Raw genomic sequence first — 24179 nt, 5'->3', positions numbered from 1 at the left:
TCTTTTGTGTTCGTTCCCAGGCCTATATTCACACACGTATGCGGGCAAAAACATCTGACTTCCTCAAGGTGCTGAACCGCGCACGTCCAGATGCCGAGAAAAAAGAAATGAAAACAATCACGTAAGTTAGCCAGCACACCAGCAGGACCGTCTTCCTCTCCTGAGTCACACCGAGAAGGAAGCAGTGGACGCTGGCGGCCTGGTCCTCCACGTGTCCAGGCCCTGGCTGCATGTGAGGCCAGCAGGGCTAAGCAGATAGACCAAAGGTGGGATTCCAGGTTTTCGCTGCCATATGGGCCAGGGTGGGTTTCCTTGTTTCCACGTTTTTGTGAGCTATGAGAATGGCAGCTAGGAAATAAAAGTTTACCAAGAAACTGTTCTTTTTGGGCCTGAGTTCTGAGGTCAGTCTTGTCCTTCTTACGGTCTTTTTGGAGAAATGGAATAAGTTGTTCAGGGACCTTTAATTAGGTAAATAGGGCCGAAACCACCCCACTAAGCATTCTGTCACCCAGGCTGGAGTACAGTGGTGCTATCTCAGCTCACTGCAACCTCTGCCTCTGGGTTCAAGCAGTTCTCCTGCCTCAGCCTCCCAAGTAGCTGGGATTACAGGCAAACAGCCACGCCCAGCTGATATTTTCTATTTTAGTAGAGATGGTTTCACCATGTTGCCCAGGCTGGTCTCAAACTCCTGAGCTCAGGCAATCCACCTGCCTTGGCCTCCCAAAGTGCTGGGATTATAGGCGTGAGCCACCGCGCCCAGCCCATCTGCTGTCCTTTGTACCAGTTGAACTAAAACTCTTGAGATCATAAGCCTCCCTCACAACCAATGTATTTGCCAACAGCCCAGTACGTTTTTGAAACGGAGTTTTGCTCTTGGTACACTGGCTGGAGTGCAATGGCATGACTTTAGCTCACTGCAGCCTCTGCCTCCTGGGTTCAGGCGATTCTCTTGCCTCAGCTTCCCAAGTAGCTGGGACTGCAGGCACTTGCCACTAAGCCCAGCTAACTTTTTTGTATTTTTAGTAGAGATGGAGTTTCACCATTTTGGCCAAGCTGGTCTCAAACTCTTTACCTCATGATCCACTGACCTTGGCCTCCCAAAGTGCTGGGATTACGGGCGTGAGCCAGCACGCCCAGCCCAGTATTCTTTTTTTTTAAAGACAGAGTCTCACTCTGATCCCCAGGCTAGAGTGCAGTGGTGAACCACCGGGGTGCAAGTAATCCTTTCACCCCAGCCCCCAAGTAGCTGAGACCACATGTATGCACCATCATAGCTGGCTAATTTTTGAGTTTTGTAGAGACGGAATTTCGCCATGTTGTCCAGGCTAGTCTCGAACTCCTGGACTCGGGTGATCCTCCCACGTCAGCCTCCCAAAGTGTTGGGATAACAGACATGAGCCACTGCACCTGGCCCAGCACTCAGTATTCCTGAGGCAAACTTTTAGAGGGTGTGATGTGCCTAGGGCTTTACACTCCCTCTCTTGCATTTGAGGGCTCTTCTACCAAGTTAGTTCCTGCTGCCATTTGAAACGGTGAGAAAGAGATCCCAAGGGCCTGAGCAGTAGGTGAGGGTTTTCAGACATTTTCAAAAAGCTGGTTAAGTCACCCTTGACTTTTGGCAAAGGCCTGTCTCTGTAGCAGCTCAGAGAGGAGTGTCCAAATGCCATGTAATGAAATGGCAGCATTGTTTCTTTTCTGCAGCTTCTTAGGCAGATCCTTAAATGGGCAAAGCGACCAACGAGGTGGTGGGCAGGTGAGAGGATGTTTTCTTGCTGCTCCTCCAGAACCTGGTCTCTATCCTGGTATCTCCATTTTCCCCTTCCCTGCCTGCTCTACACAGGAGTGCTTTTCTCACCAGGTACCTGTTTGGTGACCTGGAGTGTGAGGCAACGAATTTCTTGCTGCTTTCAGGGCCCAGTAGATGGGCAGTTCCGTAGAGGCCAAGAGGTAAACCAGCAGCCAGGTACAGTGGAAAGAAAACCTGGCAGCCTGTGATTACCAGACTAGAAGGCTGGGCATCATCATAGCCTTGGGCCTGCCTGCGTCACCTTTGGCGCTGGTAGCTGCTTGTGCATCCAGGAGGAAGGCCTATCAGGCAGCTGCCGCCCTATTCCACAGCCAGCGGGCAGTCTTGGGAGTCCCTGTTCAGTGAGTGCAGTTGTGTAGGTGCAGGGATAGTTCCCTGTCCTGATGAGAGACCTGGCAAAGGATGAATCCTTGAAATAAACAGTTCATCAACCTCCTCTCTGGGACTTAGAAAGAGCAACTTTGCCTTCTGTGCTGCAACTTCTCTTTGGCAGAGTTGGGCCCTAGAAAGGAGAAGCAGGAGACAAACAACTGCACCCACCCTGAAAACCAGATTATGTTACTAATGGCGGGTGGGAGTTAAGTGACTCAGCTGTGGGCAGATGCCAGGAACCCTCAATGGTCCGCCCAGAATTGAACACTCACGAGCTTTTCATTTGGAGCGAAGGGTAAATAAGATGTAGCTTCATTTTAGAATGAGCAATACATCCAAGGCAGGGAAAATGGAGAGCCCTCATTTTTGCCCTGATTTCCCGTAGTTCTCAGCTCTAGCTTCCAGGCTACTTTCCCAGATACTGTTAGGTACCAGTTACAGGCTGTCCTTGTGGACCAGCTAGCCAGTCTGGAGAAATACTAGCTGGAATAGGACACCACAATTCAGGAGCCTCAAACCAGGCAGATGTTCTATAAGCCAGAGGAGGAGTCACCACATAACAGAAATGCCTTTAACCATGGAAGTTCTGAGGATTGCTTGTCCTCATGGTGACAGATGAAGGAACTGCCGTCTGAGAGCCCTGAAAGGTAGAAGCTCTGTAGGAGGAGCTGACAAATGAGGTAGTACTAAGAAGACACATGAGCCGAGTCAGAAATTGAGGTGCATGTAGGCCATCCCGAAATTGTGGACAGGTGATTCTTCTATCTAACTTGGTACTTGAACGTCCTTACGGACTTAACACTGATATTCCTGGGCGTCCAGAGTATCCGATAGGAAGGAAGAGCTGGTGAAATCATTCTATGAAAGCCGAATTTTAGCCCATGCCCTGTGGTTCCAGTGCCTCTACTTAGGAAATCTAGCCCTTTCCACCTCGTTTGGTGTCTCTTTGGGATCCCATCTAGTCTAGGACTGTGGGGTGGGAGGAAAGGGCAGCCAGAAACTGACTTCACACTTCTCCTTTTGAAGGGGGAAGACGTTTTCATCCCGCTAATCTTGGGAATAAGAGGAGGAAGCGGCTGGCAACTGAAGGCTGGAACACTTGCTACTGGATAATCGTAGCTTTTCATGTTGCACCTCTTCAGGTTCTTAAGGGATTCTCCGTTTTGGTTCCATTTTGTACACGTTTGGAAAATAATCTGCAGAAACGAGCTGTGCTTGCAAGGACTTCATAGTTCCCAAGGATTAAAAAAAAAAAAAAAAAAGAATTCCACTTGATCAACTTAATTCCTTTTCTTTATCTTCCCTCCCTCACTTCCCTTTCCTCCCACCCTCTTTTCCAAGCTGTTTCGCTTTGCAATATGTTACTGGTAATGAGTTGCAGGATAATGCAATCTTAACTTGTTTTCTCCTAAGTATTTGAGTTCAAAACTCCTGTATCTAAAGAAATACGGTTGGGGTCATTAATAAAGAAAATCTTTCTATCTTACATGAGAATTTGCTGGGTTTCTGGACTGCGAGTCCAAAATGAGAAGAAAAGGAAGAAGGAAAGACCTGTATTGCCCTTGAACCTGCAAACCTACACTGGGAAGCCCTAGGTTCAGGAGCCCATCAGGTTTGGATCCTACCTCCCCTAGAGGAGAGGAGAGAATGGCTGGTCAGTAGTGAGCTACAAACTTTTTTTTTTTTTTTTTTTTTGAGACGGAGTTTCGCTCTTGTTACCCAGGCTGGAGTGCAATGGCGCAATCTCGGCTCACCGCAACCTCCGCCTCCTGGGTTCAGGCAATTCTCCTGCCTCAGCCTCCTGAGTAGCTGGGATTACAGGCACGTGCCACCATGCCCAGCTAATTTTTTTTGTATTTTTAGTAGAGACGGGGTTTCACCATGTTGACCAGGATGGTCTCGATCTCTTGACCTCGTGATCCACCCGCCTCGGCCTCCCAAAGTGCTGGGATTACAGGCTTGAGCCACCGCGCCCGGCATTTTTTTTTTTTTTTTTTTTTTTTTAAGATGGGGTTTCACTATGTTGGCCAGGCTGGTTTTGAACTCCTGGCCTCAGGTGATCCACCTCAGCCTCCCAAAGTGCTAGGATTACAGGTGTGAGCCGCCGCGCCTGGCTTTTTTTTTTTTTTTTTTTTTTTTTTTTGAGAGACAGGGTATCATTACCTCCTGGGCTCAGGTGATCCTCCCACCTCAGCTCCCAAGTAGCTAGGATTACAGGCGCATACCACCATGCCTGGCTAACGTTTTGTATTTTTAGTGGAGATGAGGTTTTGCCATGTTGCCCAGGCTAGTCTCAAACTCCTGGATTCAGGCAGCCTGCTTGCTTCAGCCTCCCAAAGTGCTGGTATTACAGGCATGAGCCACGGCACCCAGCAGACTAGTAATAAAAACTTAAACATGCTTCCTTGTAAAGCTTGGTCCCTGAGACTTGCTGCTCCGGAATAGCCAAGAAGCTCCCAGGACAGTGACAGGCAAATTAAAGCGTTTTCTGGTTTATCCTTTTATTGTGACTAATGTATGGAATTTCTCAAAATGCGTTTCTTTTTTTTTTTTTTTTTTTTTGAGACGGAGTTTCACTCTTGTTACCCAGGCTGGAGTGCAATGGCGCGATCTCCGCTCACCGCAACCTCTGCCTCCTGGGTTCAGGCAATTCTCCTGCCTCAGCCTCCTGAGTAGCTGGGATTACAGGCACGCACCACCATGCCCAGCTAACTTTTTGTATTTTTAGTAGAGACGGGGTTTCACCATGTTGACCAGGATGGTCTCAATCTGTTGACCTCGTGATCCACCCGCCTTGGCCTCCCAAAGTGCTGGGATTACAGGCTTGAGCCACCGCGCCCGGCAAAATGCGTTTCTTAATGTATGGTCCTGCAGGACATCGATGGGTATTCAGATGTGGATCTGACACAGACTAATTCTCCAGTTTCTCCTCACATGCAGCCCAAAAAGACTGCCCTCGGGGGGAGCAGTTGTCAAGTAAACACAGTACAGAGCCTAGTCGAGCGTGCTGTCCCCCAGCACGACTCTGGTCCCTGAGGTGAAGTTGCTTCAGAAAGTTTGCTTGGTGGAAGGAATCATGAGGAGAATTGTAGGGTCACGTGCAGTGGTCTGAGGGTTACACTAATGGTTTCTGCCTTCCATCTAGGGCAGTGTTTTTCATGCTGACTTGGCACCCGTTAATTGGGATGTAACCTACATCACATCCAGCATTTTTATTTTCTAAACTTTTGATTTTGAGGTAAGTGTAGAATTAAATATGGTTAGAAGAAACAGTACAGAGACCCTGTGTACCTTCCATCTGGTTCCCCACCTCCCCCCTCCCCATGCCTCCCGTGCTAACATCTTGTGTAACTGTAGTATAGCATCGCAGCCAAGAAAAGTCATTGGTATAGTCCACCCACCTTCTGATTTTGCCAGTTTTACCCGCACTCTCTAGTGTATGTGGCATACATCTGTGCATTTTTATCCTGTGTAGCTTTATGTGACACCAGCATTTATAAGCAATTTAATAGTATCAGAGTGCATCACATCTATTAAGGGTTAAGTGTTGATTTGGAAATGTGTTTTAGTTACATGTGCACATCGTGACTGGATTGCAGACATGTCCTTTGACTGAGTCACAGTGAAGACTTTCGAAAACCACAGGTCATTCAGTCATCAGACTTCATTTTATTTCACTAAAATGGGCTGCTAGAGAGCTCAAGGCATTCTGATTTCCAACTGGCTGCTCAGGGTGCCCCTGACTACTCACTTCTGGTACATGGAAACGTAGACTAGATATGTTGAGAGCAGCATGTGCATTCTCAACCCATGAGTTATTTAAGGTTTTCAAGTGTAATTTTGACTAGAAGCAGTTTTTTGCTCTTTTTTAATTTTAGTTTTTAGTGACAGGGTCACACTCTGTTGTCCAGGCTGTGCACAAGCTCCTGACCTCCCAAGCAGCTGGAACAACAGGCACCTGTCACCACGTCTGGCTGAGTTTTCGCTTTCTTGCTTGGAACATAACTAATACGTTGGGACTCACTGAACTCTCTTGCTAGTAGCAGGAATCTGATTTCTGATAAGTACTGTAAATGGCAGAACCAAGGTTGCTTAAAGATACAGAGTTAGGAGAAAAACAAAACAGCATAAATATTTTCTACAGCGGTAAATCCTAAGGAAGTAACTAGTTCCAAGACACTTTGTCAATATTAAAAATCCATCATGCAGGCTGAGCACAGTGGCTCACGCCTGTAATCACAGCACTTTGAGAGGACAAGGAAGGAGAATTGCTTGAGCCCAGGAGTTTGAGAACAGCCTGGGTAACTGAGACTCCATCTCTATTAAAAAAAAAAATCTGGCTGGGCATGTTGGCTCACGCCTGTAATCCCATCACTGGGAGGCCAAGGTGGGTGAATCACCTGAGGTCAGGAGTTTGAGACCAACCTGGCCAGTGTGGTGAATCCCATCTCTACTGAAAATGCAAAAATTAGCTGGACATGGTGGTGGGCACCTGTAATCCCAGCTACTCGGGAGGCTGAGGCAGCAGAATCGTGTGAACCCAGGTGGAGGTTACAATGAGCTGAGATCATGCCATTGCACTCCAGCCTGGGCAACCAAAGCAAAACTCTGTCTCAAAATAAATAAATCCATAGTGCAGCTTGGACAACATGATGAGACCCTGCGTCTACAAAAAGTTTTTAAATTAGCTGGATATGGTAGTGCACGCCTGTGGTCCCGGCTGCTCGAGAGGCTGAGGTGGGAAGATTGCTTGAGCCCTGAAGGACAAGGCTGCAGTGAGCTGTGTTCATGCCACTCCACTCCCGCCTGGGCAACAGAGTGAGAGACCCTGTCTCAGAAAGAAGAAAAATCCCCTATCCAGATTGACTTCTCTTAACAAGGACACACTTGGTGTTAGTATGTATCTAGTGTCAAAGACCCTCACAGTTGAAGCAGCCCACTGTGACTAGTCAAGGCCTTAGGACCTCAGGAGGAGAGTCTCAGGATGAGGGTCAAGCGCACTGAGGATGTGGGCTGGAAAAAGGGGATCTAGTCTGTTTCTTCCTAGTATCAGGAAGCCAGTGCCCCAAGGGTTCACAGCTGAGAGGTGTAGGTGTCCTTAGATATGGGCTATAGAGGAACAGTTTGAATCTCTGTTCTGCCATCTAATAGCTGTGTGACAGCAAATTTCTTCATCTGAGACCCGGTAGCCTCCTTTAAATTAGACGTAATACCACCTCCCTGAGGGTTTGTAAAAGGAAAAGAGAATAAATGTCTGTTATATCATAAGCATTATAATGCTTGTAATTATTTATAATATCACTTAGCAAATCTTGGTTCCCTTTATACAGTCAAGGGGATCAGAAGTGACAAGCCAGGCCTCATTTGGTGCTTGGGGTTTTCCAGGCCTTCCCTAAGGTAGTTAGTATTTTGGTATTTTCCCCACTTGAATGGCCCTTACTGCCGGGGGCAGGCAGGTAGGAATCTCCATGTCTGGAAAAAGTGGGACCTGGGGCAAGCTGCAAGCTAAGAATACGGAGTTTGGCAGGAAAGACTAATCGGAAGTGGAAGGATGAACTTGGAGGGAGGAGGAATTGAAATCAAGGAAATAGCCCTAGCTGTTGCCTCAGCCTTCTTTGGGGGGAGCTGATACTTGGAGTTAGTTGCCATCAAGTTACCCTCATTCATAGTAGTACCTGATGGCACTTAACGGGAACCTGGGTCTAGTCTGGTGGCAATTTTGCATTCAAGCAGTGCTGCCCTCTACTGGGGGTTGCTAAAAGCACTGCCATTTCTGTGGGTTTTTTGTTTTTGTTTTTGTTTTTGAAACGGAGTTTCACTCTTGTTACCCAGGCTGGAGTGCAATGGCGCGATTTCGGCTCACCGCAACCTCCGCCTCCTGGGTTCAGGCAATTCTCCTGCCTCAGCCTCCTGAGTAGCTGGGATTACAGGCACGTGCCACCATGCCCAGCTGATTTTTTTGTATTTTTAGTAGAGACGGGGTTTCACCATGTTGGCCAGGATGGATAGCCTCGATCTCTTGACCTCATGATCCACCCGCCTCGACCTCCCAAAGTGCTGGGATTACAGGCGTGAGCCACCGCGCCCGGCATTTCTGTGATTTTTAAAAATCATTGTTTCTGAGGCAGCGTCTCACTCTGTCATCCAGGCTGGAGTGCAGTGGCGCCATCAAGGCTCACTGCAGCCTCAACCTCCTGGACTCCAGCGATCCTCCCACCTCAGCCTCCCAAGTAGCTGGGACCACACATGTACCACTGTGCCCAGCTAATCTTTATTTTTTGTAGAGTCAGAGTCTCACCACGTTGCTCAGGACTCAGCCTCTTCAAGTGCTGGGATTACAGGCATGAGTGTGAAGTGTTGAACAGCGGCTTGGAGAGGCCAACCGGGCTCCAGGAAGCCCCGTCCCTGCCGCCTCCACTGGTCCAGAGCTAGTACCCCCAGCCAATATCATACTCGCCCTGCCCCAGACACTTTGGGTCAACAGAGAAATTCAGATACCTAAGAGAGTGGAAGCGGACAAAGGCACAGGAGGATTCCGTAGGAGAGTTTGGATCGGTCACCGCCATTCAGGCTCTGCCTGAGGAAAGGAGAATAGGGTCAGGGCGCAGTCAGCTGGACGGAGCGCCTGAAGACGGCTTGTACCAGAGCCCTCCGTGGCTGAAGGGAGAAGCCAGGGGGTGAGTCAACCCCAGGGCTTGATGGAACAAACAGGAACTAGATGGTCTGGTAAGGAAGAAGTGAGGCTGAGCAAGAGACTTCCCAGACTCCCCGGCTGCTGCCACCTAATCTGTCCCCTTCATACACATCCCACATGCAGTGTTTAGACAGAGCAGCAGAGAAGAAACAGACATCCTGGATCCCTCCGGGAGCAGGCCAGGGCTGGGAACAGGAGGTCTGTTTATTCCTGGCAGTCCCATATCCAAGGGGTCTCACACCCACTTCTGTCCAGACCCCAGGCTGAACTCTCCCAGAGCCTGTGACTTCTGCCTGACCAGATCGCGTGGGTCTGAGGGCCAGCGTTGGAACTCGGCGTCCTCCCCACCCACCGGCTCCCTTGAGGATGGATTTGAGGCTGGATGCTTTCCTCTTTCCACTTTTTGTACCAACAGAAGTCCCTCCTCTCCGGGATCCCTAACTGGTTGTGCAGAGCTGGCAGCCACACCCCGCAGGCCTCCAGCCCTTCAGGCCCAGCTCTCCTGGAGAGTGCGGAAGTTCCTTTGTTCCATTTACTTGCGCTTTTCAGCCTGAAACTGTTTCCTAAAGTCTCACCCCTAGCCCCAGCTTTCCTGCTGTTCCCTCCCACTTCAGGCCTTGAGGGAGTGTGGCTGGGCTTCTCTCCTCCCCCTCACTCCAAAGCCACACTTGATACACGGTAGAAATCTGGGCACCACCACTCCTGGCTTCCCAGCCTTGAACTTGCCTTTTCCTCTGTGCACCTGGTTTCCTCGGTTTCCCTGTGCAGCAAAAGTGTCACTCCCCTCTCGCTTTTCCCAGGAGCCCTATGCCCTTCTCAGGAGATCTGTCTTAGAGGGGCCAGGTGCAGAGAAAGGCAGAAATCCTAATAATGTTCCTAGCGATCGCTGCCTGTCATGGAGTGCTGATCAGAATCCTCATCACGCGGAACCTCACTTAGTCTCACGATACGTGAGTACAACTATGGGCCCCATTTTACAGATGAGGAAACTAAGGCAAGAGAACTTTAGTCATTTGCCCAAGTTCACCAGCTTTTAAGAAAAGGATCCAGCCAGGTGTGGTGACTCACGCCTGTAATCCCAGCACTTTGGGAGGCCAAGGCGGGCGGATCACGAGGTCAGTCTGGCCAACATAGTGAAACTCCATCTCTATTAAAGATACAAAAAATTAGCTGGCGTGGTGGCACGTGCCTGTAATCCCAGCTACTTGGGAGGCTGAGGCAAGAGAATTGCTTAAACCCAGGAGGAGGAGGCGGAGGAGGAGGCAGTTGCAGTGAGCTGAGATCACGCCATTGCACTCCAGCCTGGGCAACAGGGCACAAGACTCTATATCCAAAAAAAAAAAAAAAAAAAAAGGATGCAGACAGCTCTGATTCCAGCACCAGCTCATGCCTCTTCATCTCGGGGGAGGAGAGGGAGTGGTTTGTTGAGGCAAACCCATACCCATCAAGGGCCAGGCACGGGGGTATAGGCAGCCACATGGGGAATATCCCATCATATTCCCCACCACAACCTTAATTAGTGGTGGTTTTTCTTGTTCTCCTTTTACCACAGGCGAAAACCGAGGCCCAGCATATACCTTACCCAGGGTCACATCCCCAGAGCCATTTGTCCCTCATAGTTCAGAACTGGACTCAGAAAGCAGTTGAGAAAAGTGTGGAATGACTCCAGATTCAGAAAGGCAAGTGTGGCCTTGTAAACCGAAAAGCTCCTCAGGCGGCGGGATGGGAGAGTGAAGATCCTCAGGCCCCAAACACCCGGCCACTGCCACTATCACACTCACACGGAAGTGGGAAGTGCAGAGGGAGACTGGTGTGCTGTCAGCTGGCTGGCCAGTCCAGGGGATTAAATGTAAATGCATCAGCGGAGGCAGGAAGTCGGGAGGGGTAACTAAATCATTATTATTCATTAACTGGAATGCATTTCTCAGATTACTCCAAGCTGGAGTAGGGAAACTCACCTAGGTGGCAGGGGAGGGGGGCACGGGTTGGGAGGGGGAAGCAGGCGTCCCAGTTGCTGCAGTTTAGAGTATGCCAGGTCCCACCCCCCCAGAGGCGGGGCTGAGGCTGAGCCCCGCCAGCCTCACTTCTCCATCCCTCTGAGAACCCAGATAGGGGCAGAGCCTGGGTAGGAGAGCCTGGCCCTGCTGTCCCCACCGGCCGGAGGCACCATGCACTTGGTCCACTTGTGCTTTTCAGCCAGAACACCAGACATGGTCCAAATCCCTGCAGGGCTGGCTGCAGCAACTCCCTGACACTCAGGAAGGCCCAGGCTGGGCAGGCAATACCTGCTCCCAACAGCCATGTGAGTAGCTACTCCCCCCACCCCCAAACCTCAGATTCTGGAGAGGCCACTGCACCCAGCCCAAGCCACCAGACCCTCAGGGGTGTGCACCCTGCTGGGAAATCACCCCTGGGGGCTGCTCCCTGCCTCTCTCATTGTTCTGGTGGAGATGGGGTGGGGAAATCATTCTGATTAGGGCTAGGAGCTCTAGCTCATGCCAGGTTTGGGGTAATGAACCCTGAGTCTCTCGGGGCTTAAGAGTGTTGATGACGCCGGTGGGTAGGGAACAGAAACTGGAAGGCCTCTAGAGAGGAAAAGACATCCTGGGTGGAGGGCACTGGAGGAGATTAAGCAAGAGGAAACAGGCTTAGGGGAGGGGAAAGGGGGCACAAGTCCTTGGAGACCCAGGTTCGGGGTGCTGGGGGAGCCTGGGAAGGAAGGGGAGCATCTTCCTTTCTCTCAGCTCAGGGTGGCCATGGGGCCCTGATTCCGTCCTGGAGGAGGGGAGAGGTGTGAATCCTTTCCTTATTGACTCGGATCCTAGCAACAGCACCTGCTCCCCTGTTGACAGAAGCAGGAGTTCCCACAGGACCCAGGACCCCTCCCCCTGTCCCCAGGATGTGGCAGCAGGGCCATGACACTGGAGGACTGAGACCAGGGAATGACGGGAAGGTTAGGGACAGATGAGAGCCACAGAGAAGCCAGGCTCTGCCCACTGGCTCCTCTTCCCTCTCCTCTGGGCTCAGCCTCAGCCCTGGGGGTATGGGGAGTCCCTCTCCTTGCTGCTGGCATCTCCGTGTTCACTGCCACGAGTCCCCTCCTGCTGCTTCTCCCTCCAGCTCCCAGGAAGAACCCTGTTGCTAGTGTGGAGCAGACGAGTCAAATTTATGGGCTGGAAGTCCTACCCGGAGGCTGCTTACTGAGCTGTGATGGCTACAAGGACAGATGGGGGGAAGGGCTCAGGGTGCCCGAGACCTGGCCCGATGGAGCCTGTCACCTGATGGCTGGAGACCACTACACACCAGCCGGCCTGGGCCTTTCTTTTGGCTCATTTAGGGGCCTCCCCTGTGGAGGCAGGGATACACAAAATGCCTTGGGGCTGGATAGGCCCGCCTTTCAGTCTAAACAGAGGCCTGAACACAGCTGACCAGAAGAGGCAGATAACAGAAACGGATAAAGCTGGCCGGGCGTGGTGGCTCACGCCTGTAATCCCAGCACTATGGGAGGTGGGCGGATCACGTGAGATCGGGAGTTCGAGATCAGCCTGACTAACATGGAGAAACCCCATCTCTACTAAAAATACAAAATTAGCCGGGTGTGGTGGCACATGCCTGTAATCCAATCTACTGGGGAAGCTGAGGCAGAAGAATCGCTTAAACCCAGGAGGCAGAGGTTGCCGTGAGCCGAGATCATGCCATTGCACTCCAGCCTGGGCAACAAGAGCAAAACTCTGTCTCAAAAAAAAAAAAAAAAGAGGCCAGGCGCGGTGGCTCATGCCTGTAATCCTAGCACTTTGGGAGGCCGAGGTGGGTGGATCACCTGAGGTCAGGGGTTCAAGACCAGCCTGGCCATCATGGTGAAACCCCGTATTAAAAAAGAAAGAAAGAAAGAAATGGATAAAGCTGGCTGGGGGGGACTATCCGAGGGGCAGCTACCAGTGAGCTCTGCTAGTTGCAGCTATATAGGACATATGTGCTGCCAGATCTGATTTTTCAATAGAAACCAGATAATTTTTTATATAAATGTTTAATTGGCTATTAATTGAAAACTATCAGCGAACATGATAGAGCCCACAGCCTGTGGGTCTGCGCCCCTGGATTAACATGCAGCCCTGCCAGGAAGCCATAACCTGCATTCCCATCCTGACTCTGGCCATCCCATCCTCCAGGCATGCCGGCTGCTGCTCCAAGGCTCTCCTGTCCCCAGGACCAAGATGATGCCCAACAACACTGGAGAGGTGCCCAGCTCCATTCCCAAGGGGGTTCTGGGGCTCTCCCTCGCCCTGGCAAGCTTCATAGTCACCGCAAACCTGCTCCTGGCCCTGGGCATCGCTTGGGACCGCCGCCTGCGCAGCCCGCCTGCTGGCTGCTTCTTCCTCAGCCTGCTGCTGGCTGGGCTGCTCACGGGTCTGGCGTTGCCCATGTTGCCAGGGCTGTGGAGCCAAAGTCACCGGGGTTACTGGTCCTGCCTCCTTCTCTACTTGGCTCCCAACTTCTCCTTCCTCTCTCTGCTCGCCAACCTCCTGCTGGTGCACAGGGAGCGCTACATGGCAGTCCTGAGGCCACTCCAGCCTCCTGGGAGCACATGGCTGGCCCTGCTCCTCACCTGGGCGGGCCCCCTGCTCTTTGCCAGTCTGCCCGCTCTGGGGTGGAACCACTGGACCCCTGGTGCCAACTGCAGCTCCCAGGCTATCTTCCCAGCCCCCTACCTCTACCTCGAAGTCTACGGGCTCCTGCTGCCCGCCGTGGGTGCTGCCGCCTTCCTCTCTGTCTGTGTGCTGGCCACTGCCCACCGCCAGCTGCAGGACATACGGCGGCTGGAGCGGGCAGTGTGCCGCGATGCACCCTCGGCCCTAGCCCGGGCCCTCACCTGGAGGCAGGCAAGGGCACAGGCTGGAGCCATGCTGCTCTTTGGGCTGTGCTGGGGGCCCTATGTGGCCACGCTGCTCCTCTCAGTCCTGGCCTACGAGCAGCGCCCGCCGCTGGGGCCTGGAACTCTGTTGTCCCTTCTCTCCCTGGGAAGTGCCAGTGCAGCGGCTGTGCCTGTGGCCATGGGGCTGGGCGACCAACGCTACACAGCCCCCTGGAGGGCAGCTGCCCAAAGATGCCTGCAGGTCCTGTGGAGAAGAGCCTCCCGGGGCAGTCCCAGCCCTAGCACTGCCTATCACGCAAGCAGCCACAGCAGCATCGACCTGGACTTGAACTAAAGGAAGGGCCTCTGCTGACTCCTACTAGAACATCCATCCATCCCGGCCACCCAGCCTGTCTCCGCGTCTCTGGATCAGAGCCCCTGCCTCTGTTTGACCCCACACTGACTGAATAAAACTCCTCTGGCCGTTTATGATTATCTCATTCCATATCTCAGAAAGGGCGAAGCAGGAGGAAATGGCTCAAGCCAGCAATAGAAAGAACCTACAAACAGGCCAGGCGCGGTGGCTCACGCCTGTAATCCAAGCACTTTAGGAGGCTGAGGTGGGTGGATCACAAGGTCAGGAGTTCAAGACCAGCTTGGCCAAGATGGTGAAATCCTCTCTCTACTAAAAATACAAAAATTAGCTGGGCGTGGTTGCGGGCACCTGTAATCCCAGCTACTCAGGAGGCTGAGGCAGAGAACTGTTTGAACCTGGGAGGCGGAGGTCGTCGTAGTGAGCCGAGATCACTCTACAGTACTCCAGCCTGGGTGACAGAGCAAGACTTCAGCTCAAAAAAAAAAAAAAAAAAAAAAAAACAACCTACAGACAGACGTGTGGATCAAGGCAGAGTCTGACTCCAGGCAGGCAAGAAGTGTCCGTGCACAAAGACCACCCCTGGACACGGGGAGCTGGCACATCTTGAGACATCCAGTAGATTCTGTGGGGTGGCGCTGCCCTGAAGGGGCCCTCGCTAGCTCCTCCTAAGTAAGGTTCAGCCACCACAAAAATCCACACAGACACTGTCTCTGGGAAGTATATTTTATTTACATTTTTAAAATTTTTAACTAGTATCTCTTCCTCCTTTCCACCCCCAGAGACTTGGGAAGGGAAAGAACGGGAACCTCAAATACCTACTCCCCACATACAAATACACACCCCATGGCTCACACCAGCAAATGAAAGTGAAAGAAAAAGAGGTTTGCCCCTCCCTCTGAAGGGCCCACCAGGTGTGGGCAAGGGGCAAGGGTCTCTAAAGAGAAGAAAAGGAGAGGGGAGCAAGTCAGTTGAAGAGGCTGGAAAGTCATCCAGGGCCCCACCCTCCTCTTCCCTCTGTGCCCTACTGCCTTTACTGGCGGGCGGGGGCAGGGGCGGGGGCGGGGGTCCCTTCGTCCCCTCGACAGCAGACACACAGGCAGGGGCTGCAGCCATTAACGATCAGGCCTCTGGACACAAAATACTTTCGCTTTGTGGTCTCCTGATGTGGTCACCACCAGGGAGGCATCTCTGTCAACAGAAAGCAGGTGACTGCAGAGACGAGGGAGCCCAAGCCCACCAGCCAGGGCCCTGGAGTGGGCTCCTCCAGTACACCCTCAGTTCTAGGGCCTTAGAGCCCAGCACTGGGCCGACACCTCCGCAGCCAGCACGGAGGCGATTAGCATGGGAGCAGAGCTGACTCCAATGGGGAAAATTGGTCTCAGCCTCTCCCTCATGACTGACACGTGGGGCCCCTGAGGGTCACTGGCAGCCACTGGGGTGGGGGCTGGGCTGTGAACCCTCAGGCTTCCCAGCATTCCTGCCTTAGGAATCCCCTCCCACAACCCAAGGATCCCATGTCCCCTGTGTACTACTCCCACCTTCCAAATACACAGAGATCCCAGCCCATGGCCAATTCGCTTACTTGCTGAGAGCGAAGTCCAGGATCTCGGCCGTGTGGCCCCGGTAGTCGGTAAGCAGGCGGCCAGTCCGGGCATCCCAGAGGCGCACGATGCCATCCAGGCTGCAGGTATAAACCACGGCGGTGCCTGCCTCCCACAGCAGCTGCACGATGCCCGACTGCCCCGAGGAATGACAGAGGCAGGGCAGAGGTCAGGGGGAGAGCTCAGAGCCATCTGCTCCCAATTCTCAAAGAGGGACAGCCACACACAAGGACCAGGCAGGAGCCACATGCTGGGGCAGATGCCCCCGGAGGCCTGGGCTTCCCCACCATCATGGCCACATCCCACAGGGACCCCAGCTGCAGCTGCCCATACCTGGTGCTGGCACTGATGCCTAAGAGTCTGCGTAGCCAAGTCATAGATGGCCAAGGTCCCATCCAGGTAGCCAACAGCTGCCAGAGGCATCCTGAGCAGAGGATCACACCATGAAGACTCATGAGAGTCTGGACTCACATGCCCAGCCTTCCCCCAGGGCCCCCAGTCCAGGTCCCTCCCACAAGCCCCTCTCCCCGTCCTCACTCACACGCTGCAGAAGCCCAAGGACTCCACCGAGTTGGACTCGCTCTCCTCCCCTTCTCCCAGGCTGGGCTGGGAGGCCACAGTTTCAGGTCGAAAAACACCCACCACCTGAAAGCCAGAGAGGATCAGAAGAGAGCCCGGAATCCGGGTGCTTGACTGAGAGAAAGATGGTGGGGAGAGGAGACGGTGAGGACCCAGGCAGGAAGGAGAGAAGACGGGAGAGCGGGGGGCCCTGGCTGGGCTCCAGGTCCACTCACCTTGCCGGTGGTGGCACTGACCAGCTTGGCCTGGCAGTCCACAGAGCCAGTTAGGATCAGGCTGCCATCCTGGTTAGTGGCAACACAGGTCAGTGGGCCCTGGTGGCCCTCAGTCCCTAGCATAGAGCAGGGAGGCAAGTCAGGCTTCGTCCTATCTTCCCTCTTCATCCTGCCCCAGGTTCTCAGTTCATCCCCACAAAGGCCCAGCTTGGCCAGGCGCGGTGGCTCATGCCTGTAATCCCAGCACTTTGGGAGGCCAAGGCGGGCAAATCACAAGGTCAAGAGATTGAGACCATCCTGACCAACATGGTGAAACCCCGTATCTAGTAAAAATACAAAAATTAGCTGGGTGTGGTAGCATGCGCCTATAATCCCAGCTACTCAGGAGGCTGAGGCAGGAGAACTGCTTGAACCCGGGAGGCAGAGGTTGAAGTGAGCCGAGATCGCACCACTGCAGCACTCCAGCCTGGCCACGGAGTGAGACTTGGTCTCAAAAAAAAAAAAAAAAAAAAAAAGCCCAGGTTAAAACTTCCCCCACCTCTGATACCTTTCAGCACGTGGATGGGGCTTCCCTGCTTCAGGTCCCAAATCCTGATGGTGCCATCTTCGTAGCCTACCACAGCTCTCTTCCCTGAAGAGAGGCACAGATAAAGAGAGGGCAGAGGGCACACTCAGATACACTAAGCAAGGGAATGGGGAGAGGGAGAGGAAGGAAGAGTGGAAGGGCCCAGACATTACCCCAGGAATCACAGGTGAGTTCAGAGCAGGAAGGAGGTGCTATGAGCTTTAGGGCCCGGGAGGTCAGCGCTCCCAAGAGCAAGCCTGAGTTTGCTGGCTATGGCCCAGAAGGCAGCTCCAAGAGGTGTATATCCTGGAATTGTCTCTGCACTGGAAAGGACACTCAAGGGAGCTGCTCTCACCGTCAGGGAGGACTCGGCCACAGGTGGCTGGACAGTTGGGGCCCTGGAAGGTCTTGCAGTCACCGTTTGGGACTTTCCACATCCAGGTGTTGCCATCAGCAGTGCCCGCAAGTAGGACAGGTGCCCGAGGGTGCCACTCCATCCACTGGACAGGGAGGAAGGGCAGCAAGGAGGCCCATCACCCCATCCCACCTAGAAGCCTGCCCCATGAGCTCCACCCAAGGTTTCCTGCCTCTAGGGTTCTGCAGGGACTTTCCAGGTAACAGGCAGACATTCTTCCTGTGCCTTGGGTGGCTCAGAGCTGGCCTCCCAAGCTTGCACCCCCACAACCCAAGGACCCCCAGAGTTGACTCCCACTCTGATGATCTTACCTCCAGGTCTCCCGCTTCAAAGGACCAGACCTCCTCCTTAGTGTCCACCTGCCACACTTTCAAGAGGCCACTCATGTCCCCTGTGGCGACTAGAGTGGAGTCATGGCTGAAACCAGCACAAGTCACAGAGTCTTTATGGCCTTCAAACAAAAGTGGGCAGAAAGAGAGGAAAATGATAGGGTACCTGGTGCTGGTGGCATCTGGTATCTGGCCCCCTGAAAGGACCAGGTAGGCAAAAAAGAGGGGCGGGGCTGAGCAGAACAGGTGATGGAACTCGCCGCCACTCCAGGAACCAACACTCCCATGAACGCCAGGAGAAAACACTGCCGGCCCTCATTCAACCGGGCTGAGCCCAGGCCTCCCACGCCTTCCCCTTTCTGTCCACTCTACCCCTCTGCCCACAATCCCCATCCTCCCCTCTGCCCAACTGCTCCTACACCAGTGTGGCCTCCTCTGGCCTTTCCTGGACTCCCTTGGCCAATTAGTGCCTCCTGCCTCCGTGCCCAAAACAGACTAGTATTCTCCCCGAGTCCTGGGGCCCAGCACAGAGCTGGCACAAAAGAGACATCACTAAGTGGCTGTTGGATGCACAACCACTTCAGGCCACCCCCTAAGACCTCCCAAAGGAATGTGACCTCTGCCAGGCCTCTAGCTCGGCTCCCTCACCTGCACACTCAAACAGCAGCTCCCCATCGCTGAGCCTCCACACGAACGCTTTGTCATCTTCACCCCCGGTCACGGCCAAGGTGTTGGTCTTGGGGTCCAGGCTCACACAAAACACAGATGCTGTCCCAAGACATATTCCATGTTGGTAAGGTGACAGAGCTCCCACCTAGGGCTCCGCCCTTCAGAACCTTCAGGAACCCCACCCTCTTTCACCCAAAGCAACATGTCTTTCCTCCTGGAAAAAGACAGGCACAACCAAGTTCTTCTGAGTTTTAAAAATTGGGTTGTTAGATCCTTCCCACGTTTGCCAAGCTGCAAGTCCTTCTCCAGAGCAGGTGCCCTCGCTGTGCGGCTCACCAGCCATATCATGGACAGGAGGTGGGTACAGGGGCAGGGCTTACAGTTCTCAGCATGGGATGCCACCAGATTAGGTACAGAGTGAGAAGAACATCATGTTAAGGGCTTCTTACTAACAACTAGTACTTGAGAAAATGATATAAAATATGCTCAAAAAGATACAATTAGCTCTAATTTTAATTAATTTGGTTTTTTCTGGTTTTTTTTTTTTTTTTTTTTTTTTTGAGACAGAGTTTCACTCTTGTTACCCAGGCTGGGGTGCAATGGCGCCATCTCGGCTCACCGCAACCTCCGCCTCCTGGGTTCAGGCAATTCTCCTGCCTCAGCCTCTTGAGTAGCTGGGATTACAGGCACGCGCCACCACGCCCAGCTAGTTTTTTGTATTTTTTTTTTTTTTTTAGTAGAGACGGGGTTTCACCATGTTGACCAGGATGGTCTCGATCTCTTGACCTCGTGATCCACCCACCTCAGCCTCCCAAACTGCTGGGATTACAGGCTTGAGTCACCGCGCCCGGCCTGTTTTATTTTTTTTAAGACAGAGTTTCGCTCTGTCACCCATGCTGGAGTGCAACGACTCGATCTCTGCTCACTGTAACCTCCACCTACCAGGTTCAAGTGATTCTCCTGTCTCAGCCTCCCACGTAGCTGGGATTATAGGTGCCTGCCACCACACTCAGCTAATTTTTGTTTTTAGTAGAGTCGGGTTTTCACCATGTTGGCCAGGCTATTCTCGAACTCCTGACCTTGTGATCGCCTGCTTTCGCACCCCCGCCTAAAGTGCTAGGATTACAGGCATGAGCCACCATGTCTAGCCAATTATCTCTAATTTTTTTGTTTGTTTGTTTTTTTGAGACAGAGTTTCGCTCTTGTTACCCAGGCTGGAGTGCAATGGCGCAATCTCGGCTCACCGCAACCTCCGCCTCCTGGGTTCAGGCAATTCTCCTGCCTCAGCCTCCTGAGTAGCTGGGATTACAGGCACGCGCCACCATGCCCAGCTAATTTTTTGTATTTTTAGTAGAGACGGGGTTTCACCACGTTGACCAGGACGGTCTCGATCTCTGGACCTCGTGATCCACCCGCCTCGGCCTCCCAAAGTGCTGGGATTACAGGCTTGAGCCACCGCGCCCGACCAATTATCTCTAATTTTATACTCACTACTTTTATTAACTTTTATCAAAGATAACTTTTTTTTCTTTTTGAGACAGTCTCACTCTGTCACCCAAGCTGGAGTGCAGTGGCGATACCTCGGCTCACTGCAACCTCCGCCTCCGCCTCCAAGGTTCAGCGATTCCCCTGCCTCAGCCTCCAAAGTAGCTGGGATTACAGGCATTCGTTACCATACCTGGCTAATTTTTGTATTTTTAGTAGAGATGGGGTCTCGCCATGTTAGCCAGGCTGGTCTCGAACTCCTGACCTCAAGTGATCCAACTGCCTCGGCCTCCTAAAGTGCTGGGATTACAGGCATGAGCCACCCACCAGGCCAAAGATAACTTTTTAAAAGAGAACTAAGAGGTTAATCAAGGTTAACTGACAAAGTAGAGAAAGGACTTGAAGCCAGGTGTCTCGACTGAGGCCAGAAGACAAGCAATCATCCTCACCTGAGGGCTCCTCCAGCAAGGCCAGCACCTTGCCCATCTCTGGGTCCCCTATAAGGCTCTGTCCATGGCGGATGTTTAATGCTTACACGCCCACCTAAACTGATTTGAGGTGGATCACCTCAAAGACCTACCTGAGTGTAATGCAAAGGTGACCTCGCTATCGTCGGAGCCCTCCATGCTGCCGACCACCCCTTCCTGGGGCTCCACAACCCAGCCCTCTTCGTTGCCCTCTTCCTCCTCTTCTTCCTCAAAGTCCACATCTTCCATCTCCTGGGCCAGATCATCTGCTTTGGGGAGAGGGTTAGAAGATGGGGCTCGGGAGACGGTAAGAGGTACGGAGAGAAGCGTGAGGAGGCCTGAGGCTGGGGCGAGTCATGTGGCGAGAGGGGAAGGTGGAGTCAGACACACGGGGGTCTCGGGGGCGCGCGGGACGCAGGACGGGAAGCCAGGGCTGGCCAGCGACCGTGCGCGTAGGGAGGGCCAAGGGAATGATGGGAAGGGGGTGTGTGAGGGGAAGGGCTAGAGGAGGCGTCAGGGAACCCCCACCCCAGCCAGGCCTGAGAACTAAGTGTGGGGGTGGGAGTGGGGGAGGGGGGCAAGAGGGATATCGGCAGGAATGACCGGTGGGATGTGGAGGGGAGCAGGGAGAAGCAGGGGTCAGAGCCCAGGGGTGAGCGTCTCCTGTCCCATGGCCTGAGGACCGGCACTTCTCACCTGGGTCTGGCGGACCGGGATCAAGTTCTACCACCTCGATAATCTCTTCATCACCATGGAAGCTTAGGGTCTCCAGTGGGGGGGTGTCAGCAGCAGCCCCGCTTTCCGATTCGGACTCCATGCGGCGCAAGCGGCCGATCCACTTCTCTGGGCCCAAACGCCTCCCAGAGTCAGCTCTGCGCGACGACGCGGAACTCGAGCCCCTCCTCTCGGGAGGAAGTAGGCGTAGGCGACTCCCCGGCAGGAAGAGCGACAGTCGTTCGGCCAATAGCTACGATGGTTGGCTAGCCGTGCCACCAATCACAGAGCGGCATTGGAAGACAGGGTCGGGGCGTGGCGGAGAGAACCCAAACTCCTCCCCACCTGACTCCGCCCCCAACTGGAGAGAAACAAGCGAGCGTGCGCGCCTCCGGGGTCTCCTGAGGAGAGTAGGTCTCCTGGGTCCGTTCTGCGGGCTTCTGGGAGTTGTAGTTTCTAGTCTGTAGGCAGGACGGAAGGAGCGGGGGAGGCCCGTTACGCAAACTACAATTCCCGGCGGGGAGCGCGGTGAAGGGGGCGTGGGATCTAAACATGGCGGCGGTGGTGGCTGCTACGGCGCTGAAGGGCCGGGGGGCGAGAAATGCCCGCGTCCTCCGGGGTAAGGAGAGGGACCCCGGGGAGGGCAGGACTTCAGAAGATCCCTTTTCTTTCACATCCAGCCCGACGATAGCAGGAGGTCAGGGTTCCTGTCACACTTTTCTGCAATATCTTAGAGTCTAGGGGTGCAGAGATGCTCTTTAGAGGTCACCCTCTGCATCCCCGCCCCGCCTTCGGGTCGCTCGACACCTCCAGGGTCTTGCTGCGAGAGGGAGCTCCTAGGAAGCCTGTTAGACTCCCGCGCTCCAGGTGTTTCACACTCACCGCAGTGCAGAGGAAATAGCCCCGGGCTTCTGGAGGCTTGCCTTCTAAACCGCGGATAATTAGCGGTTTGACCTTGGGCAAAGCAGTTTGTCTCTCAGGTCTTCAGTTTCCTCTTCCATACAGTGCAGGGCATGGAGTAGACTATCTTTAAGGTCCCTTCCTGTGCTAACATTTGCAGTTTCAAAACCTTTTGCTGGATTTCTTTCATGCGTCTCATGTGAGTCCCACTGCAGTCCTTACCATCCTGTCGTCTGAGGAAGAACAGCGAAGCTTTTCGTCCTGGCACCAGGGTGATGAGCCCGCAGTGACGTGGAAGTGGCTTCCAAAGGTGCCACCTTGGTGGCGATTTTCCCATTTCCCTTTGGATTCGCCCTGGCACTTGTTACTTCAGACTGCAGTCACTCCCCTTCCTCAGATCTCCACGGCTCCTCCCCAGCCCTCACTGCTCCCGTCTCCGCTTGCTCTCTTCTCATCTCCTCTTACTGACCTTCCTTACTTCCATCCACAGGGATCCTCGCAGGAGCCACAGCTAACAAGGCTTCCCATAATAGGATCCGGGCACTGCAAAGCCACAGCTCCCCAGAGGGCAAGGAGGAACCTGAACCCCTATCCCCCGAGCTGGAATACATTCCCAGAAGGAGGGGCAAGAACCCCATGAAAGCTGTGGGACTGGCCTGGTGAGTTTTAACCACCCCTTAGCCCACCAACGGGGCGTGGCTTCTAGGGGAGGGCAGGACTCAGAAACTTCGGAAAGTTTCAGATAGCGAGCTGAATCCAAAGTTGTGGGAACAGAATTGTTGGGTTCGATTGGAATCTCAGAGGGGTGGGGCAGGGGAGGTGGGAACGTATGTGGAATTGTGAAGACACTGGGTTTACTGTGAAGTAAGCCAAGTTGATCTGATTTAGACTTGGGTCCCTGGCCTCATCCTCCCTTTTGGGAGCTTGGAGTGAGACCCAAGTTTAAGTAATTAGTTTGTTGAGACCATATGAGATTGTACCACTTGCATAATAGTATTTAGAAGGTGTTACGAACATTGTGATTGGGATCTGACTCTGACGTTAATACATATTGACCAATAATAAAGGGAAAGGAGGAAGAAATTAACATTTTTTTTGCATGTGAGGTGTGCCAGTACTTTAACCTGTAATGTTTTAGTTTTTCTGAGGTAAATATTACATCCCCATTTCACAGAGGAAGGAAGTGAGACTGAACTAGGATCGTCACCCGGTCTGTGACTCCATATTCTTTCCCCCACACCCAAATGCCTCCCAAGCAGTGGTTACTTAGCCTAAGAGGGGCAAACTTGGAGGGGACCCTGACCAGGACTCAGAGGGAAAGCGTCAGGGCTGCCTGGAAAATCCTGCACAGGTGCTGTTGCAGGAATGCGGAGTTCTTGCTGGGTATCAGGCTCTAGGCGGGAGGAGGAAAGAAGCAGGCAGAGACCCAGCCACACTGGGCCTTTTGTGCCATGCCTAGGAGTTTGGACTTGGTCAGGAAGTGATGGAGCACTGTTTCGGGGTTTTAAGCAGGGCAGTGACGGGATCTGATTTGCGTGGATCCCTCCAGCAGCCAGCACGGAGGACGTGCAACTGATGAAGCTAGAACGATTCATGCAATTGATGGAGCTAGAATGATTGCCCGCAGCTCCTCTGGCTCAGGCTTGGCCCCTCCCCAAACCCCGTGCAAATCTCCCTACCCGTAGGGCCATCGGCTTCCCTTGTGGTATCCTCCTCTTCATCCTCACCAAGCGGAAAGTGGACAAGGACCGTGTGAAGCAGATGAAGGCTCGGCAGAACATGCGGGCGTCCAACACGGGCGAGTATGAGAGCCAGAGGTTCAGGGCCTCCTCCCAACGTGCCCCGTCCCCTGATGTTGGGTCTGGGGTGCAGACCTGAGGAGCGCTGCAACCCTCCTAGACTGTATTGACGGTTAAGTCCTCAGGTTTGGCTGGGATTCCAGTTCTTGCCTCTGAGGTCCACCAGAGGGCGCATGAAGCCCAGGCTGCTGCCAACCCCTACCCCGCCCCACACGGAGGAGCCAGCCAAAGGCAAATAAAGTTATTGAGTGTTTAGTGGAAAGGAACCAGGTCTGGGTTTATGAGTCCCTTGGGATGGGAGGGCCAGAGGGTGGGGCTGGTTACTCTTTTTTTTTTTTTT

The 24179-nt window shown here is 53.2% G+C and overlaps 4 protein-coding genes across 8 annotated transcripts in view; 3 read left to right on the top strand and 1 right to left on the bottom strand.

Annotated features, from left to right (window-relative positions):
- The window catches only part of ARPC2 (actin related protein 2/3 complex subunit 2), a 35515-nt gene extending 31850 nt beyond the window's left edge, over positions 1-3665 (top strand). For all 3 annotated transcript variants that reach the window (XM_003925545.4, XM_074399029.1, XM_074399030.1), the window contains 2 exons: positions 21-121; positions 3206-3665. In XM_003925545.4, the coding sequence (XP_003925594.1) occupies positions 21-121; positions 3206-3230 (126 nt within the window). In that variant the 3' untranslated portion in view covers positions 3231-3665. The remainder of the gene's footprint in view (positions 1-20; positions 122-3205) is intronic.
- Positions 3666-10888: 7223 nt separating this feature from the next.
- GPBAR1 (G protein-coupled bile acid receptor 1) lies at positions 10889-14580 on the top strand. The gene is made up of 2 exons (XM_003925547.3): positions 10889-11175; positions 13043-14580. The coding sequence occupies exon 2, from the start codon at positions 13088-13090 to the stop codon at positions 14078-14080; it is 993 nt and encodes a 330-aa protein (XP_003925596.1). The 5' UTR covers positions 10889-11175; positions 13043-13087; the 3' UTR covers positions 14081-14580.
- Positions 14581-14810: 230 nt separating this feature from the next.
- Positions 14811-21323, bottom strand: AAMP (angio associated migratory cell protein). 2 transcript variants are annotated; one of them, XM_010336336.3, is made up of 11 exons: positions 21123-21323; positions 20540-20695; positions 18454-18573; positions 17788-17927; positions 17417-17561; positions 17044-17127; positions 16497-16612; positions 16244-16347; positions 16036-16126; positions 15684-15838; positions 14811-15289 (listed from the first exon to the last, which is right to left on the bottom strand). In XM_010336336.3, the coding sequence occupies exons 1-11, from the start codon at positions 21241-21243 to the stop codon at positions 15214-15216; spliced, it is 1308 nt and encodes a 435-aa protein (XP_010334638.1). In that variant the 5' UTR covers positions 21244-21323; the 3' UTR covers positions 14811-15213. The 2 variants fall into 2 exon arrangements, with proteins under 2 accessions (XP_010334638.1, XP_003925587.1); XM_003925538.3 differs by having other exon boundaries at positions 20540-20692.
- Positions 21324-21645: 322 nt separating this feature from the next.
- Positions 21646-24179, top strand: part of PNKD (PNKD metallo-beta-lactamase domain containing) — an 81415-nt gene continuing 78881 nt past the window's right edge. Inside the window, exons 1-3 of one of the 2 annotated variants that reach the window (XM_010336334.2) lie at positions 21650-21759; positions 22531-22699; positions 23726-24105. In XM_010336334.2, coding sequence (XP_010334636.1) covers positions 21693-21759; positions 22531-22699; positions 23726-23918 — 429 coding nt within the window. In that variant the 5' untranslated portion in view covers positions 21650-21692 and the 3' untranslated portion in view covers positions 23919-24105. Of the gene's footprint in view, positions 21760-22530; positions 22700-23725; positions 24106-24179 lie in introns of those variants that run through there. The other variant, XM_003925541.4, reaches the window with a different exon arrangement.

The sequence above is a fragment of the Saimiri boliviensis genome, chromosome 5, assembly GCF_048565385.1.
Source record: "Saimiri boliviensis isolate mSaiBol1 chromosome 5, mSaiBol1.pri, whole genome shotgun sequence".
Classification (NCBI taxonomy): domain Eukaryota; kingdom Metazoa; phylum Chordata; class Mammalia; order Primates; family Cebidae; genus Saimiri; species Saimiri boliviensis.
Note: the sequence above shows the minus strand (reverse complement) of the source record. Positions and strands in the feature narration are given on the sequence as shown.

Excerpts from the sequence above, each read along its gene's own strand:
- AAMP (XM_010336336.3), bottom strand. The coding sequence starts at position 21,243 with ATGGAGTCCGAATCGGAAAGCGGGGCTGCTGCTGACACCCCCCCACTG. Across the intron at positions 16,348-16,496 it reads TCAGTGCCACCACCGGCAAG|GTGGTGGGTGTTTTTCGACC; the intron begins GTGAGTGGACCT and ends TCTGGCTTTCAG. Across the intron at positions 15,839-16,035 it reads GGCATCAGTGCCAGCACCAG|TCGGGCATCGTGCAGCTGCT; the intron begins GTATGGGCAGCT and ends TCCTCGGGGCAG.
- GPBAR1 (XM_003925547.3), top strand. The coding sequence starts at position 13,088 with ATGATGCCCAACAACACTGGAGAGGTGCCCAGCTCCATTCCCAAGGGG.